The sequence below is a fragment of the Taeniopygia guttata genome, chromosome 7 (genome assembly GCF_048771995.1).
Source record: "Taeniopygia guttata chromosome 7, bTaeGut7.mat, whole genome shotgun sequence".
NCBI classification, from domain to species: domain Eukaryota; kingdom Metazoa; phylum Chordata; class Aves; order Passeriformes; family Estrildidae; genus Taeniopygia; species Taeniopygia guttata.
Genome location: NC_133032.1, coordinates 3594722 through 3612007, shown reverse-complemented (window position 1 = coordinate 3612007; position 17286 = coordinate 3594722). Strand labels below are relative to the sequence as shown.

Sequence of the window (17286 nt, the reverse complement as noted above, 5' to 3'; positions counted from 1 at the left end):
CAGAATGAACTCCTGCCCTCCTTCTGCTCAGGCTGTACATTTAATATTGGACCCTTTTCCTCCTCCTGTAGTGCTCCCACTGCCACAGGAATTCATCTAAAGCACAAAGCCTTGACTTGCTGCCCAGAGGGAGAAACTGCTTCTTCCTCCTTTTAAAAATATTAAGTAAACAAGTGAAATTAAGAAAATTAAACTCAGTGAGAGCCCTGGGAAAGGTGTGCCAGTGCCAGACTGGGCATCCATCCATCACACCCAGCCATGGGCACACATTGGAGGAGCCAGGAAGAACCACCTCAAAATCCTGTTGGATCACATTCATTGCAGCACAATGTCAATTTCTTTGGGATCAGCAGATTTCTGGCTGTAAAAATTCCCATGGCTAAAGCAGTGGCTGCCACAGCACTGAGTTCAACCCTCCCCTCGGGTTTATTCGCTGTGCCACGGTGAGCTCAGAGCACTCCAGGTGAGATGACGCCTGGCACAGGGACTGGGATGGTGTCTGAAACAGCCCCCACCCCTCAAAATAAGTGGTACCCAGCAGTGGGATTTCACTCCCAGAAATGAGCTCCTGGGAGCTGCAGGTACCTTCCCAGCTGGGCTGGAAACCCCAGATCGTGGTCGTAAAGCAATCCCCACACCCACACTCTGCACACAAATATAGGCTCCAGGGAGAGCTCAGAGCCTTGCAGGGCCTAAAGGGGCTCCAGGAGAGCTGGAGAGGGACTGGGGCCAAGGCATGGAGGGACAGGACACAGGGAATGGCTCCCACTGCCAGAGGGCAGGGATGGATGGGATATTGGGCAGGAATTGTTCCCTGGGAGGGTGGGCAGGCCCTGGCACAGGTGCCCAGAGCAGCCGTGGCTGCCCCTGGATCCCTGGCAGTGCCCAAGGCCAGGCTGGATACTGGGGCTTGGAGCAGCCTGGGACAGTGGAAGGTGTCCCTGGAATGGCAGAGGGTGGGATCAGAGGAGACCTCCCAGATCCTTCAAACCCAAACCATTCCATGAATCCATGAAGCAGGAGGGGACACTTCACTGCTGAGGGAATCCTGAGCATCCCAAGTCCCCATCCCTCCCACCAGGAGCTCTTGGTGAGCACCAACCTGCTGCTGCTCCAGGGAGACACTGGAAGGAGCCCAGAGCCGAAGCATGGCCTTCTCCCCTGTGAGCACAGGACATTTCCAGGTGACACACACAGAGCAGACGGGTTTCGGATGGCTCAGGAGGCTCCAGAGACAAGCAGGAAGCCAATTAGCCAATTTTCATATTAGAGCCATATGAAAAAGGCTGTGAAAGGTATAAAGGTGGAACTGCTTCACCTGGAAAGTCAACTATTTTTTTGCAGGCACTTGTCAACATGCAGTGGGAAGCCGCCAAGGAAACTGGCTTGATTTCTAAAACAAAGTTCCTAAACTAGCTTCCATGGAAACTCCAGCAGCTATTCCATGAACATCCCAACGCAGACATGGGTATATTTTGCCCAAAAAAACACTCTGGCACCAAGACCCCCCTCCATGACACACCAAGAACCCAGAAGATGAAACATCCCATCCCAGCAAAGGAAGGAAAGAAGATCAGCAGCAGAAACCCGGGTGGTACTATAATTAACTTTTTTCTTTTATTTACACCACAAGAATAACAAGTTGTCATAATGTGGTACAAAATACTGGACTCCTAATAAAGTTGAAATTGAAGTTGGTACTGTCAGAGAAAGACACCATTGGCCAGTAAAAAAAAAAAAAAAAAAAAAGAAAAGAAAAGCGAAAAAACCCCAAACAAAATAAAGAGAAAAGAGAAAAATAAAATAAAAACCAAATAAAAACATAGGAAGGAAAAAAAAACAAAACCAAGAATGAGAAAAATATTCCAACTCCACCAATTTAAAAGAAAGGACCGTCAGAAAGTCAAGCACAAAGAATGCTACCATCACTGAAAGTAAGGTCCATACAGGAAGAGTGAAACTGTGTCTAAATTACAGAGTAAACCGGTAGCTGCTACCAATGGTGACGTCATACTGAGCATGTATAGGTATAAAGTAGAATATAATATAGTTACAACTTTTTGATACTACATATCTGTAATAAGCTCTTGGGTGAATAATGTTTCAACCCCTTCCCCCCCCCCCGCCCCCACTTTTATATATATATTATATATATAAGTTTGTCATCCTCATAAATTGGAAAATAGCGCCTCCACTATGGAGCACAGAAAAAGTGTTAATTTATTTTCTTTCAATAGGATACTTTTTTTTTCTTTTTTCATCATCAATATCAAAGACAAAGTGAAGATGAGCTGAGAACGAGCCCAACTTCATGACAATGAAGAAACATGTTTTGCCTTTTGCTGTAAAGTCTCGTTTTTAAACCACAGTGTTGCACAGTACACGACTGCTTAAAGTGAAACCGAGCAAAAATACATCATGTAAAAGTAATTTCTTAAAAAAGTTAACACAGCTGTGCTGAAGAGTTAACTCTTTAAAGTCCTCCTCATCCATCCATCCATCCATCCATCTGGCTCCTCGGAATGAACGACTCCGTGTGTTGACACAAGGGTTGCATCCAACCTCCCCACCCAGCCGAGAAATCAAAGCAAAAACACCAACCCAAAGGAAAATAATAATAATAACAATAATAATAATGACACAGGCAGTTTACTTGGTGTGTTCAGCGTAATTTCCCTAAAAACACTGTTTCCACATAAATACAATAAACTCTATAATTGGTAAGTCACAAGTGCTAGATAAACGTCTTAGTTTTTTTTTTTTCTTCTTAAAATGAGAAATGTTTAAGTAGTCCTTTTTGTTTTTTATTTATTTACTCTTTTTAGCAATAAAAAGCACAATTTCATCTTATTAAGTTCAGTAAGACTCCAAAAAAAAAAAAAAAAAGAAATTCCCACTCTCCTTCCTGTGTAGCTGTGTGGGTGAGTGAGTGTGTGTGACAACAACATTCCAACCTTTAGTCTCCACAAATGCCACGAGAGGAAAAAAAAACCCAATATAAAACCAAACCAAAACAAAAACCAACCCAAAGAAACCCCAAACCACCTCTTTTTTTTGTTGTTTTTTTTTTCTCGTTATTGTTTTCAAAGCTGCCACGTTTGGCGTGCAAAATCTGTATACAATATAAAGACATGCCAACCTTACAGACCATGCAACCTCAAGGTGTAGGAAACTTAAAAAAATATATTCATATATATTTATATATATATTTATATATATCAATGCCCGTAAAAGAACATGGGCCCAAAAAAGTTTACAAAAGGAAGAATGGAATGAGTACATGACCGTGACTAATAAAAAAAAGGAATGTTTTGTATCGAAAGTAAAAAAAATAAACCCAACAAAAACCCAAACAAACAAACAACTAAAAACCAACCAAAATCCCCCAATGGTTACTTGTGTACTGCAAATTGGGCCTCACTTCACTGTAAAGAGGATTGAAAGCTGTTCCTTTTCTTCCCAAGCAGGTACAAAGGATGCCCTGGGCAGCACGTCCTGGGATGCAGGAGCATCCCAAGCTCCCGCCCCGCTGGCACGGCCGCCCCGTGGCAAAGCCATCTGAAATGAAGAAGCTTAATGGCTCTTAATGGTGAAAAATACCCCTGGAAAGCCTCAAAACAAGGGCTCCCTCCCTGCTCTCCGTGCCTGCACTGGCCCCGGAAAGCATCTCCAGGGAAGAGCATCCCCAGGGAAGGTCACAGCTCAGGGAAGAGCATTCCCAGGGAAAAGGGGGATGCTGCGAAACAAATCCACATTGCCGGGAGTTTGGAGGAGACAAGCTCTGTCCTCTCAGGAAAAATCTTCCCGTCCCGGCAAAAAGCTGAGGGAAAGGATGGAAAGGAAGGAAGGAAGGTGGCATTCTGACAAGCTCCTCCAGATTTGCCAAAGGAATCAGCTCAGCACGGTTGGCTGGCGGCTCCCAGGAAAGCAAAAAGGAAGAAAAAAGCTTTGCCACAACCGGGAGCAGAAATGTCAAAAACCTTCTGGGGAAAAGTTGACAATACAAAGGGAGGTGTAAACACAGGCACTGCCCATGGCACAGGGAGCAAAACCCCACGGCAGTCACCAAATTCGGCAGTCGGATGGATTTGAGATCACAGCAGCAGCGTGGTTAGATGGAAGAAAACTCCAAACCACATCATCCCCAGGTACACAGTGCTCTCACGCAGGGGGATTTTAGGACATGCCAAGGACAGCCCTTGCCACTGGAGCTTTTTGGGGTTTTAGAATGTACTTGGGTTTGCAAACTCAAATACTGTAGTGTCTGGTTCTGAAACTGCACTAAAACTTGAGGAAGGAAACAAAAACCTCCAGTGTGGGGTCACGCTCCCAATTCCTCCCACGAGCGAGTCCTGAACAGAACGAAAGCAGCTGCTTTGAGAACTGGAAAGAAGAGAAGTTACTGGAAGCAACCAACCAGTCACTGTAGGAACAGCATAAAAGAAGGAAGGGTGGTTAAGGAGGAGAAGCTGTGCTGGGAACAGGGATGTGCGGTCCTACCCTGCTGGAGGAAGGCACGCACGGAGCGTCCTCTCCACGAAGATGCTCCGCTCTCCGTGGCAGGGCTCATGGCCTCTCCCACCCAGCATTCCAGGGGGGAAATGCCCTCCTCAGGGTTGGGGGTGGAGGGGAAGCCTCCAAAACCCCCCCCAGTGCTGGGAAGAAGAAGAAGAAGAGGGGAGAAAAAGGGAGAGAGGAGGTGGGAAGTTTGCGGGCGTGTTCGGCAGAGAGAAAACGCCGGCGGTCCTGGAGTATCCAAGGAGCCTTCCCAAGGGCAGGCAACGCCAGGAGCCGCGGGCAGGACAAAGGCATCACCCACTGAACACTACCAGGTAAGAAAATTCCTTAGTTTCTTTAGAGAGCTACTACAAGAGAGCTGAGGAAATATACAGTCGGCAGAATCAGTACAACAAAGGAGCCCATGCGGTCCCTCATCCTCCTCCTCCTCCTCGGTAAAATGCGCCCTTTCCCAGAAGAAAACAACTCTGTTGGTCTGCCCACAGTTCCTTACACCTGCAGAAAGCTGCTCACTGTACAAAAGAGTTGAGGAAAAGGAGAGAAAACAATATAGAAAAAAAAATTAAGAAAAAGAAAAAAAAAAAAAGAAAAATCCATGTATTATAAGCAAGAAAAGAGGGAGGAAGAAGGGTTTAGATGCTATTGCCGTTCAGAAAGGAAACCTGTCAAATGGAAAAGAAATGTCAGAGTCACACAAACAAGGCTTCCGGAGGGTTTCAGGAAATATCCATATAAAAATTAACAGCAAATTCAGCGTCTTTGCTATAAAAAATTCTTTTTTTTCCTCATGTTTGTTAGAAAAGGATCACAACTAAAAACCTTAAATTAAAATACAAATGTTTAGGGTAGTTGCCCAGTGGCTAAAGTGTTGGCTTTCTGAAAAACTTCCCAACCTGTCGCCTGACAAGTCCTCGAGTTTCAACCTAGATCCTTTTCCAAAAGCACCTTTGACGTTCCAATTCCCAAATCTGTCCCTAGGGAGCTTCCAATGGCTACTGTTAGAGTATGCATTTATTACATATATTTTTTCTTTTTTCTATAAATGCATCATAAATATTTTTCTCAATAATTCATAGGAATCCGGTTTCTAAGCTTGGAATACATTTGGAATATACATTATACACATATATATATTTATACCTAACAATTTAAGCAATATCTCATGCTAGTTGCTTTTAATAAAAAGCATTCCAGTCTTAAAACCTGCATTTGTGTCTAATACATGCTTTGACAACCAAATTGATAAGTTCAATTACTAGATAATGTAGAAGAGAGAGAAAACATTTGAAAATTGGTTGATAAAAATGGTTGAATTTCAAAGACCCAACAGTATTTGCCACTTTTTTGGCAACTACCTTAATTTTTTTTTCTTTTTTCCTTTTCTCTGAAAGAGCAATGAAAGAAAACAAAACAAATCCAAACTTGTCTACAGTTTTTGGAGATACTCTGTTCAGCTGATGCCTGCTTCCCACCATCATGCCAGCACAAGCCAAAAAGTCTTCCTTCCTGATGGCAGTCCTTGGCTTTCCCAACCAGAGGAAAAATATTCAGGAACTGCTGTGTACTTTTTTTTTGGTGTTTTTTTTGTGTTTTTTTTTTTTTTTTGTGTGTGTGTTTTGTTTTTTTTTTTTATTAATTTTTACTTAAGGCATTGTTCCTCAAACTTCAGAAAATCCAGCTGCACCAAATCCATCAATTAAAAAAAAAAGGCACAAACTCATCTTCAGATGGCTTTGGAGACAATAAAGCCGACTCCATCTGGGCTACCGTTCCCCCCTTCTGCTTCCCTTTCCTTTAGGTGTCAGATGAGTCCCTCGTTCCCTGTCCCTCCCTGTTAAAAATTCACCATCATCTCCCAACGTTCCAGTTCCGACAAGAGCTGTCATTGACTCACAGGCAGGCAAGAGCCATTTCCAAATATCCAAGAAATGAAAGTACACGATGGGTTGAGTGGTTCAAGCAGAGATTGCTCAGTTGTGGGTAATCAACTTTGTAAGCACCAGTTTTATGTTAAGGTTTGTTTGATTTGTGTTGTTGAATCTTTGATTTCTTTATTATTCTTGCGTTTTGTTTTTGTTTTGTTTTTTTGTTTGGCAACTCTGCCAAAGACTTCCCGGGCATCGTTCCTCTTTCAGCTCCCGGTGAGGACCAGAGGAAGAGTGCCCAACGTGTCAGTCCTTTGCTGCTCTTCACCAGCGGTTTTTTTCAGCAAAAAGAGACTCAAAGATGCGGAGAGATTTGTTGTTTTGTGTCGCTTGCTTTGCTTTACACCTGGCTGTCCTTCCGTGTTCGGGAAATAACCGTGCCAGGACGCAGGAGTAACAAGAGAAAGCTTCTTGGCAGAGCTTCAAGACGAAGACGAACAGATAGGAGAACTCCAGCTCAAAGGTGAGTGCTACAGGGGAGGCTCCTCTTCCATGGGTTCATCCTCAGGTCTGAGGGATTGCACAGCCAGGCAGGGAGGGACGGGGAGGGGAGAGAGAGAAGAGGGTTTGGCATGACATAGTTGGACAATTTGTGGTGCCAAGTCTCACTCATTATGTTCCCATCACCTTCCCACCCAGCCAGCTGGGATCACCTGATTTAAACTTGTCACCAAGAAGGGTTTTTGGACAACCTCTCTTGGGCAACATTAAGATTTTCCCCAGCAAAATAAATTTCTTTTTGTGGTCCAAAACCACACTTGGAACAGAAGGGTCAGGCACAGGTGGCTCTGCTACTCTCCTGCAGCCCAGGAAGTCTTTTGGGAGCCCACAGAAGACAGGGGATGTGGGGAGTGCAGCAGCAGTGGCTGAAACGAGAGGATTAACCTGCAAGGCTGCTCCTCCTGGCTGCACAGACTGGGAATGTGATGGGAAACCACTGACCTCTTCTCCGCTGGCTTCACACCCACCGACAGCGATGCCATGGCTGTCACTGTCTCCGCCTCTTCATTCTCACACTTCTGGGCCTCCACCAGGGAATATCCCACCGTGGAGGCAAAACGCTGGAGGGAATGCCAGTACTTGCCTGGGGGAGAGGTGACAACAGGGCCATCAGGGTACCATTCCAGCTCCTGCTTTCCCAAACCCGGCCGCCGGCTTGGAACTGCCCAGGGAACACTCATCCGATCCATACTCTCATTTTAAGGGCCTTAGGAGCTCAAAAATTTATTTCTTTTTCCACTTCAAATCTCTCAGAAACTTCTAGACCTAAGGACAAATATGCCTGGAAATGTCTCTCTACCAAAAAATCCAGGAGAGGGAAGGATGCGGTCCAGGTCTGGATCCAGCTGCTGACTGCCACATACTTTCATACTGAAGACTAAAGAAGTCCAAGATGTATGTAGAACCTTTAAAGTTGGAAAAGACCTCCAAGACCACCAAGTCCAAGCTTCAACCTCCAAAGTATTTTTTATGTCGGCAGTCTGACACCCTTTTGAATTGGAAAGAGCACCAGGAAGGCTCCAGAAGAATTTCCAATAATTTCTCCATACAAGGTTCAATGCAATGATTTTAAACTGCTTAGCTAAATAAACCTAAAATATCAAGAACTGCCAGCAAAACTCACAGAATATCCTTGAAAGGGATCACCCCTTGGGAGGGATCATCGAGTCCAACTCCTGGCCCTGCCCAGGATATCCCAAGAATCCCAGCCTGTGCCTGAGAGCCTGCTTCACTTCCATGCCTATCTACTCCTAATTAATGGGTGCCACAACACCCAACAAGACTTGTGTTATTCAGAGATACTTAATTGCTTATGAAGAAGTAAAAGCACCCTCTAAGGGCAGGACAGTCTGTCCTTTACAGAGATTTTAGAGCTTTTAATTACTGTTGGCTTAACAGCTAGACTGGATCCTCCTGAAGGTATTTTCCTAACTAACCCGTGCTCTGATTCTGTAATTACCCCTAAAGGCTAAAGCCTTGCTGGGAATGGCTCCATCCACAGTAACACCAGTTTGTGGCTGCACAAATCCAGCTCAGGGTGCAGTGACCATCAGTAAACTGGGAAATGGGAGCATGGAGCTGGCAGAATGGTGGGGAAGCCCAAGAGGTGTCCCCCAGGGAACCAGCAGGGTTGGTGGGGCTGCACTCACTGTGGATCTCGATGACTTTCTCCATGGAATGCACTGCGTTAGCATTTGCTCTCTGCTGGAACACTTTCTCTGGAAGAGGGTCAAGCTGGAGAGAGAGAAAGGAACACCAAAGGAATGTTACCATTGAATCCCAGAATGGTTTGGGTGGGAAGGGACATTAAAGCTCATCCCACTCCATGCCTGCCACAGGCAGGGACACCTCCCAATAGTCATTCTGAAGTGGGAACACGCCTGTGCCATCCCAGGGAAAGGCCTGACAAGCACTGCTGGAGGAATGTTTTAGGATTTCTTTGATTTCCTTTAGATAAACTCAAGAAGAGGAGACACCTCTGCCCTCCCAGGTTCTCCACGAATGAATGAATTCCACTAATGAATGAATCCCAAACTTCCAAGGCGGGCTGTCCAAAACAAGAGACATCCACTGCTGTTAGCTGTGCTGAAAACAGCCCAACCACGGTTGTTCCCCAGCAAAGAACAGCCAGAGTTTAATAGTTAAAAATATCTATGGCAAAGTTTAACTTCACTCAAAACCAAGAGAAGCTGCAGCCAAGACTGCTCTTATGAGCACATGGTAGCCATTCCATAGGTACTTCATGGGATGCTGCATTCCAGATTCAGTAATTATGGATTGCCTTTTTATTAATTCTCCACTCTAAAAATAGTTCTGCTCCGAACTGATTTCTGTATGACATTAAGGGAAGGCAAAAGCAATTCCTGGATAAGTCTTTGAACAAGAGCTTTCCAAGGCCTCTTGGTTGACACTGAGACAAAGCATATTCCTGATTCCAGAGCTCACTCCTCCTCTTGAAATAACACAAACAGCCTCAGCCTGTGGAAAAGGGAGCAAAAAACCTCTGGGCATGAGGCACCTGGTTATCACCTTCTTGTTTGAAGGGCAGAGGCTGGTGATGCCCACGATGGACTGAGCAGCTCTACAGCGTAAGGGGAGAGGAACGGTGGCTAGCTCTGGACTGCCATCAGCAGACCTCAAAATCATGGAATCACGGAATGCTGGGGGGTGAAGGGATCTTAAAACTCATCTCATCTCACTTCACCCCCTGCCATGGGCAGGGACACCTTCCACTATCCCAGGCTGCTCCCAGCCCCCTCCAACCTGGCCTTGGGCACTGCCAGGGATCCAGGGGCAGCCACAGCTGCTCTGGGCCCCCTGTGCCAGGGCCTGCCCACCCTCCTAGCCAAGAGTTTCTTCCCAGTATCCCATCTAACCCCACCCCCTGTGGTTAAAATGGATTAAAAGCATTCCCCCTTTTCCTGTCCCATCAGAACCCTATCTAAAATTCTTGTACAGCTCTCTTGGAGCCACTTAAGGCACGGGAAGACTTCTCCCTAGAGCCTACTCCAGGCTGAACAAGCCAAACTCTCTCAGACTGTATCAAAGTCTCTCTCTGATTTTCCACCCCTGATACCCACTGAAGCCCTGTGAGCACTGCTCAGCTGTGCCAGCACAGCAGTGCAGGTCCATTCCCCAGCCCTGACCCCCTCCCCAGTGCAGTACTCAGCTGCACAGCCCCAGCTCTGGTTTCATTTCCTGGCGGGTTGGAAAGGAGCTGGCTCCTGCACTCGCTCCATGCTTCTCCCGATGCAGGATTTTTGATCTCCGCCGTGGACACCGTACTCAGGGGACTGACACTGTTCCCCTCATTTCCTAAAAGCCCCAGTGGAGCTCCAGGATGGCTCCTGAGCCAGCCCAGCTCCCTGCAGCCTGCCCTGGCCACAGCTGCCTGTCCATGTGTGTGCGGGCAGGATCCTCTGACACGCTGTAGATCAAACCACATCAAAGGGCTGCAGCGCAGAGCACTGCCGCTCCCCTCAACTCCCCTGCCTTCAAAAGGTTTGAGGAAAGACCTGGATAAACGAGCACTTCCTGCTTTCTGATGTGTGGGTAAGCCAGGAAATATTACCCTATCTGCACAGCCCACCTAGGACAAGTGACAGCAGGTCTGTTTAAGTGTCCTCGTAGCCATGATCAAAATAATCAATGTTTTTTACCTTTAAGGATCAGTATTTCCTCTGCTCAATGAAATCACTCAGGCAGCTCACAACACCCAAGGCATCCTGAGTGCTGAGCTCTCCCCACAGGCTCACACTCCCAAACACACCCATGGCTTGGATCAAGCACTTATTTACTGCTTGTGGTTGCAGTCAGCCTACTGTGATCCTAGGGGCACATTGAGCAGGAGGAACAACATCTTCCATGTGTTATTCTCACTGCTTCCCTTTCAAAGTGCATCCTGCACCCAAGGGTGGCTGGAGCCAGAGGAATTGTCTGTAGAGACCACTTAGAACATATAGGTGCTGCAATAAACACCTCACAGAATGCCAGGAAGGTCTGGCTTACAAGGGACCTTAGAGCTCATCCAGTTCCAACCCCTGCCTGGGACAGGGACACCTTCCACTATCCCAGGTTGCTCCAAAGCTCATCCAACCTGACCTTGGACACTTCCAGGGATCTAGGGGCAGCCACAGCTTCTCTATGAAACCTGTGCCATTGTCTAGCCACTGGAACCCCCCCTGTTTCCATGCTGGTGTGGCAGCTGCCTCCTGAGTTTTCAGTTGTCCCAAGGGCTGAGTGCAGGCTGAAGCCATTCCCCGTGCCCAGAGCCTCCTCAGAACTGCCTGGCCAAGCACAAGGAGCAGGATGCTCCCTGGACTCTTGGAACTGGGATGCTGGATGATGGAAGAAGGTGCTCCTGATGAATCCCAGCTGGTTTATCTCCTGGCCTGGCTCCTCCAGCCTCCCACCTAACGCTGAGTGTAGATACTCCAAGACAGAACATTTCGCCAACAGGCTGAAAGTGAAACTGCTCCACACCACCGTGCAGATCCAAGCTCCCTCTCCGTCTTTACAGACACATGATGGTCACTGAACTACAACCCTCCCCAGAAATCAGCTCCCACTGGAGACAGACCCATTGCTCGGCTCCTCTGGTGCTGCACCTCAGCCCAAAGTAACTGCACTCAAAAGCCCTCAAACATGGTTTCAAGCTGCACCAGAGGAGGTTTAGGTTGGATATTAGGGAAAATTCCTTCACAGGAAGTGTGTTCAGGCATTCAGTCAGGCTGCCCAGGGCAGTGGTAGAGTCAACACCCCTGAAAGGACTTCAAAGATGTGTAGATGTAGTGTTCCTTCTTTCATCCCATTGACACTAAAAATGGGGGGAAAGGCAGAAAAGATGGAGTATCTAAAATTTTCTCTGTGGGAAAATACCCTGAGCTCTTCAGAATCCAACATCTTGCTGTATTTCTCTGTCTGGCTCTTATGTTGCAACCACCCCACTAACCTTTCTGGCCAATTTTTCTGACACAGCCAAGGCTTTTCCTACACAGCAATGTGCAGAAAATAGAAAATGTAACTCCTAGGAAAAAAACCAGCTGCAAACCACGTCAAGCAAGCTGCCCCATGTAGCAGGCACAGACTGTAGGACTAGAGAGGGGAGGAAAGACAAGGAAAGACTTGCACAATGAATTCAGAAATCAGTTATAAAAGTTGTTTTTCAAAGAGCACAAAGTAAATTATTTGGAGAAAGAACAACCCCAAAAATCATTCTTAGCTGTTTCACTCATTGCATGAACTGCAAAGCACAGGTGGTTTTTAAGTATAAAATAAACACTCTTTAAAACACCAAGTGTCAGAAGGGCAGAAAACAATGACAGAAACTTGGCAGACGGGAGGATGAGACACCCAAACCCAAGGTGGGAGTGGGTTTTGGGGGTGCCTGTACCTCGTTTCCCAGCAGGGCAGACACACAGGCCTCCGAGGCGTCGCAGATGGCAGTGAGGTCGTGGCCACCCTCGAGGGCCAGCACCACGCGGCCCCCGGCCAGGCCCATCAGCTGCTTCGTCAGGTACCCGAAGCCTGCAACGAGGGAACAGAGGAAATGCAGGAGAAGGGCAAAGGTGGCGGCTGGAATCGGGCTCCTGGCAGAGGATCAAAGAATTAGGGAGAGGAATTACATCATATTAAAAACCCAGCGGGGATTTGAAAAGGCTCGGCGCATAACACAAGCCAGGTTGGGCTTTAACGCGCTCGCCACGCGATTCCAGCTGCGGCGTCCCTGGGACGGATCTGTGTGTCCCCCACCAGCACCACCCCAGCTGGGAGCATCACCATCCTCCCCCTGCCGCCACTCAGCACCCCAAATTAAAGCCAGCAGCCAACATTCCCTTTGGAAGCAGGGAAAGGGGCGGATTTGTGCTGGATGTTGCTTTGGCAGAAGAAGGAGGAAGGGGAATCAGCCCAGCTTGGGTCGGGATAGCAGCAGCGCAGTGCCCCAGAGAGATTTAGGTTTGACATCTCGTTCTCAGCAGACAGCTCTTCCCGTCCATAATATGCTATAAAAATTCCAGGGGCACCCGGCACTTTGATCAGATGACACACAATACATTTCTGCCCCTTTTAAACAAAACAGAACCAAGCGGCGAGGATTTAAAAAATGTGTCCTCAAAGCAACCTTCCCCCTCCAGGACGAAAAAAAAAAAAAAAAAAAAAAGCCAAACAAAGGAAAAGCCAGGGAATTTCTACCCTGCCTCCCCACTGCCTGCCTTCTGCTTTGGAGCAAACCCCTTTGCGAGTCGGCAAATTAACAGGCAAAGAAAACCATCCACTGCAGAGCCCATAACTGGTTTGTGAGAGGAGCAGAGGATGGCAAATTCAACCAGCAGGTAAACAAGACCTTTCCTTTCCAAAGTGTTTCTGCATATCTCAAGGAACTTGCCTCTTGTAAACCTATTTCACTTTATTCTTATATAAAGTTTACAGGTTCAGCTCCCTTATGAGGTTTTAAAGTTCACTGTAGAGAACAACTTTCCTGGCTGGAACAAACTCTTAAAAAAGAATAGTAAAACCCTTTTTGCAAGAAAAACTGTCCTCTGGATTAATTTGAAGGAAACAGTGCCAGATAAACTCCACATAACCTGGCAATGGGGGTGGGGAGGGGGGCAGAGTTTCAGTGCATCTCCCAGAAACATCCCAGACCTGAAGCAAAAAAGAGGGTTTGTAGGTGTCTGTAGTTAATTCAAAGGTGGAGAGCAAAAATATTAAACTCAAAATTTTAAGAAGGCATCCTGGAGAAAGAAATGGATTTGTGGTAGCAGAGTATTTATAGCTGGTATGGCCTTTTTCTGCAATTTTATATTAATGTCAGTATAACTCTCTAATTCACCAGAGATGTGACTACAAATAGATTACACAATACTACATATTGAATATTTCAAAGTTTAAATATGCAATGTTTCAAAAAAAAAGCCAAAATTAAGGCTTCAGCTAGGCCAAAATATGCATTATAAGAAGATAAATGCCATGAAAATTCAAAGAAGAAAGATGGACGTTTTGCCATTGAAATGAAATATCTGAAGTAGAGCCCACAAGGAAAAATCTGAGAACCTGCCCTTTAATCTATAGGACAGCAGCAGAAGTAAAGCCCCCACTTACATTTTGCTGACAGATTATATCCTCCCAGGGGTGTGGGGTGCCCTTCCACAGCATCGAAACCAGATGACACCAGCACAACGTCTGGGGCAAACTCGTTGGCAATGGGCATCACTACTGTCCTGTAACACAGAATATCCACAGCACACACGTTAGGGTGACTCCTGAGCAATGGCAGGGGTGCTTAAACCCTCTCACCAAACCCTTATTCCATGGCAGCAAAGCCCACCTATTTCCCTACAAGGTGAGAGCCTGGCTGGAAGAACTCCTTGCACTCCCTGGGATTTCCTCCACCTCGTTTTGAGGAGGGAAATGAGTTGTCAACCCTTGTGTTTTCCATTTGGGATCACATCCTGATTTACATACATGGGAATAAGGGTAAAATAAGAGGGCACCTGGCACATGATGCGAAACTACCTGGGAAACCTCACCCCAAGGCATTATCCCCAAGTCCTCCCTCCAAACATCTCCTCTAGGCTTTGCAACATGATTCCTTCCTCCCTTACTGCACTTCTCATTTCCCACAGCGAAAGGCTGGGAGTGTCCATGGGGACAGAACAGCTTTAGAATGCAAATAGCCCACCCAAATCCAACTCTCCCAACGCTGCTTCCCCACCCAAATCCAACTCTCCCAATGCCAGTTCCTCAACCTCTGACATTTTGTTCACTAAAAAAAATGGATGGAATTGTTCAGCATCCCCATCCCATTGATTGCTGAAGTTGTATTTAAATGAAACAAGGGGTCTCTTCCTGTGGTTTCTCACCAAAAGACCTTTTTTACCTCTGTTTTTTCTCTCTCAAAACTCCACAATTTCTCCTCAAAACCTACATGAGGTTGCAAAATCCCATTCCCCACACCAAGACACACTTCCCAAATTATGTTTTTTCCATTGTAATTGCACCTACTGAATTCTGGATGTATCCCTAGGGGAACATGACCTGTAATTTTCCCATTTCCCCATCCTAGGAACAGCCACCAGTCAGGATAACTTTCTTCATCAGGAACTGAAGTTATTTTACCCACATCCCAAAGCATGAAGCTGTAAATCTTCGCACACATGAGAGCCTCACACTTTATTGAGTCGAGTCTTTATGTGATGCCCTAAAAACAGAGCCCGGGGGGGTCTGTTCTGTGCTGAGATGGCTCAACTGCTATCAGAACGCTCATAAAAGCTCCCAGGTTTTAGCACAAGGATATTAAACAGCCACGAGTCATCTGCCAGAGTCAGCAGCTCGTGACATCCAGCAGAGCTTGTGCCCCTCCACAGACCAGGGCATCAGCCTCTGCCAGGCACTGAGCAAACCCATCTCCAAGCCTCCACGGCCACCACGGAGCAGGGACAGGCACCCAGACACACAAAAAAAACCCCCACACACCTCCCAGCTTTATTTTTTCCCAACTATTTGCCACAGCAGCCCCAGAGCCTCCTGCAATATCGCTGATTTCCGTGTGCAGACACAGAGACCTCTGTGAGAAAAAAGGGATATCATTTTCCCTTAATATGCACAAAATCCCAACAAGGAATTTGAATTTTCTCCTCTAACAATGTGATTACCCCTCTCCATTTTGTCTTTGGGGGAGGATTCCGTGAGGAAGACAAGAGCACAATTCTGGCTCGTGAGTTTACAGTTTGGTGGAACCCACAGAATTTTTTAGGAGACCACCTCCCTCACCAAGGCCTAAAGCAGCAATTCCAGAGCAAGTGCAGCAGCTGAGGGTTTATTTTTCCTGAGTTTTTTAATTCCTAGCCCAAGGAAAACTGCTCAAATAATCAGATTTATTTCCCCACCCCCTCCCCAAGTTACAATGCCGTGGGAGCTGCTAGATCTCAGTGGGAGTGTAAAATCCCCAAAGCCAGCCCAAACCTGCACCCCCAAGGTGTGGGGATGGTCCATCAGCACTGAGCAACCCTGGGATCATGGATCCATGGGGGGACAGTTCATGGAGCACAGCATGGCTGGGAAGGACCTTAAACACCACATCATTGCAAGCCCTGGCGCAGGTGTCCCGTGCTGCCAAGCACAGAGGCTCCTGAGGCATGGGGCAGCTGGTGACCCCTCAGCCGCAGGTGGCTGTGGGTGACAGTGACAGAGTGACTCCTCCAGCACAGCCACACAGCCCCCAGGGCTAACCCAGAACCCTGCCAGGGCCAGTTTTAGGAGAGAAAAAAGCCCTTTTCCTAATTCCAGTACAACACCAGCATCCCAAAGCCACAGCCCCAACTCTGTTTGATGCTCTCCATGATGGTAAAACTTGATCCAGGAGGGTCAAAGCCAGAACTCCCTCACTTTGCCTTTTTAATTGTAAGAAAAAAATGACAAAAATCTGGTGTGTTTCTGAGATTCCATCTGTGGACAAAATTTGGACACAACTCTTTCAGCTTCTCGCTCTTTAACTTTGCCTTGTCCACAGATAAAACCAACCCCTTTGCTCAGATCCACCCCAGTAAAGCCAAACCCTCCAGAGGAAACAAGGATTTAACTGCAAACAAACCCGTGGCTTTGCCCTGCTGATGAGACTCTAAAAAAGCCAGAAATTCAAATAATTGCCCAGGAGATAAGTAGTTCTGCCTGGGACTGTGTCTTTTAAGGAATGGCTGAGGTGGTTGTAAAGGAATGAATATTCCTAATACAGAATATTCATTCAATCCATGTAGAATTTTTTAAAAAACAAGGAAACTGAAATTTCCCTAATTGCAGAAGCTTCTTTTGCTTGCTTAAAATAAATGAAATCCTTTTATTTGCCTGGTTACAGCTGAGCTGTACAGCTCTACACGAGAGCAAACTGATGGCTGCAACTAGCACAGCCTCCCCACTGTGCTCTGCAATCACTTGGGAGAGAGGAAAAAAAAAAATAAATGCAGTTTTAGACCTATTTTCCAGAAGGCTGAATTAACAATTTTTAGCCTGGCATTAGCCAATTCCCCAGTTAAATGCCTAATAAATGACAGGTAGATGAAACAATCCTACAGAGATTATTTTGGGCTTTAAATGCTCAATTACAGCGAGTAAATTGGTGAAACTTAGAAGGCTGAGCATTTTCTTAGAGACTTCTTTCCACTCTTATCAAACATGTATGTTTTATATATATTATTATATGTGCTATGTGTAAATTTATATATGTTAAGTACATATATTTATATTATAAATATATATCTATTGATATACTTAATATTTCATATATATCATGTGTATATTTCTATATAGGTTATGTATATCTGGTTTTATATACATTACATATTTT

The 17286-nt window shown here is 46.1% G+C and overlaps 1 protein-coding gene and 1 pseudogene across 7 annotated transcripts in view; both read right to left on the bottom strand.

Annotated features, from left to right (window-relative positions):
* Positions 1 to 913: 913 nt before the first annotated feature.
* On the bottom strand, positions 914 to 4570 carry LOC100224934 (uncharacterized; annotated as a pseudogene).
* HDAC4 (histone deacetylase 4) overlaps positions 1593 to 17286 on the bottom strand; it is a 177170-nt gene continuing 161476 nt past the window's right edge. For all 7 annotated transcript variants that reach the window (XM_030276973.4, XM_030276977.4, XM_030276974.4 and 4 more), the window contains exons 23-27: positions 14046 to 14164; positions 12337 to 12470; positions 8594 to 8678; positions 7386 to 7527; positions 1593 to 6953 (exon numbers count right to left, since the gene is read on the bottom strand). In XM_030276973.4, the coding sequence (XP_030132833.1) occupies positions 6914 to 6953; positions 7386 to 7527; positions 8594 to 8678; positions 12337 to 12470; positions 14046 to 14164 (520 nt within the window). In that variant the 3' untranslated portion in view covers positions 1593 to 6913. The remainder of the gene's footprint in view (positions 6954 to 7385; positions 7528 to 8593; positions 8679 to 12336; positions 12471 to 14045; positions 14165 to 17286) is intronic.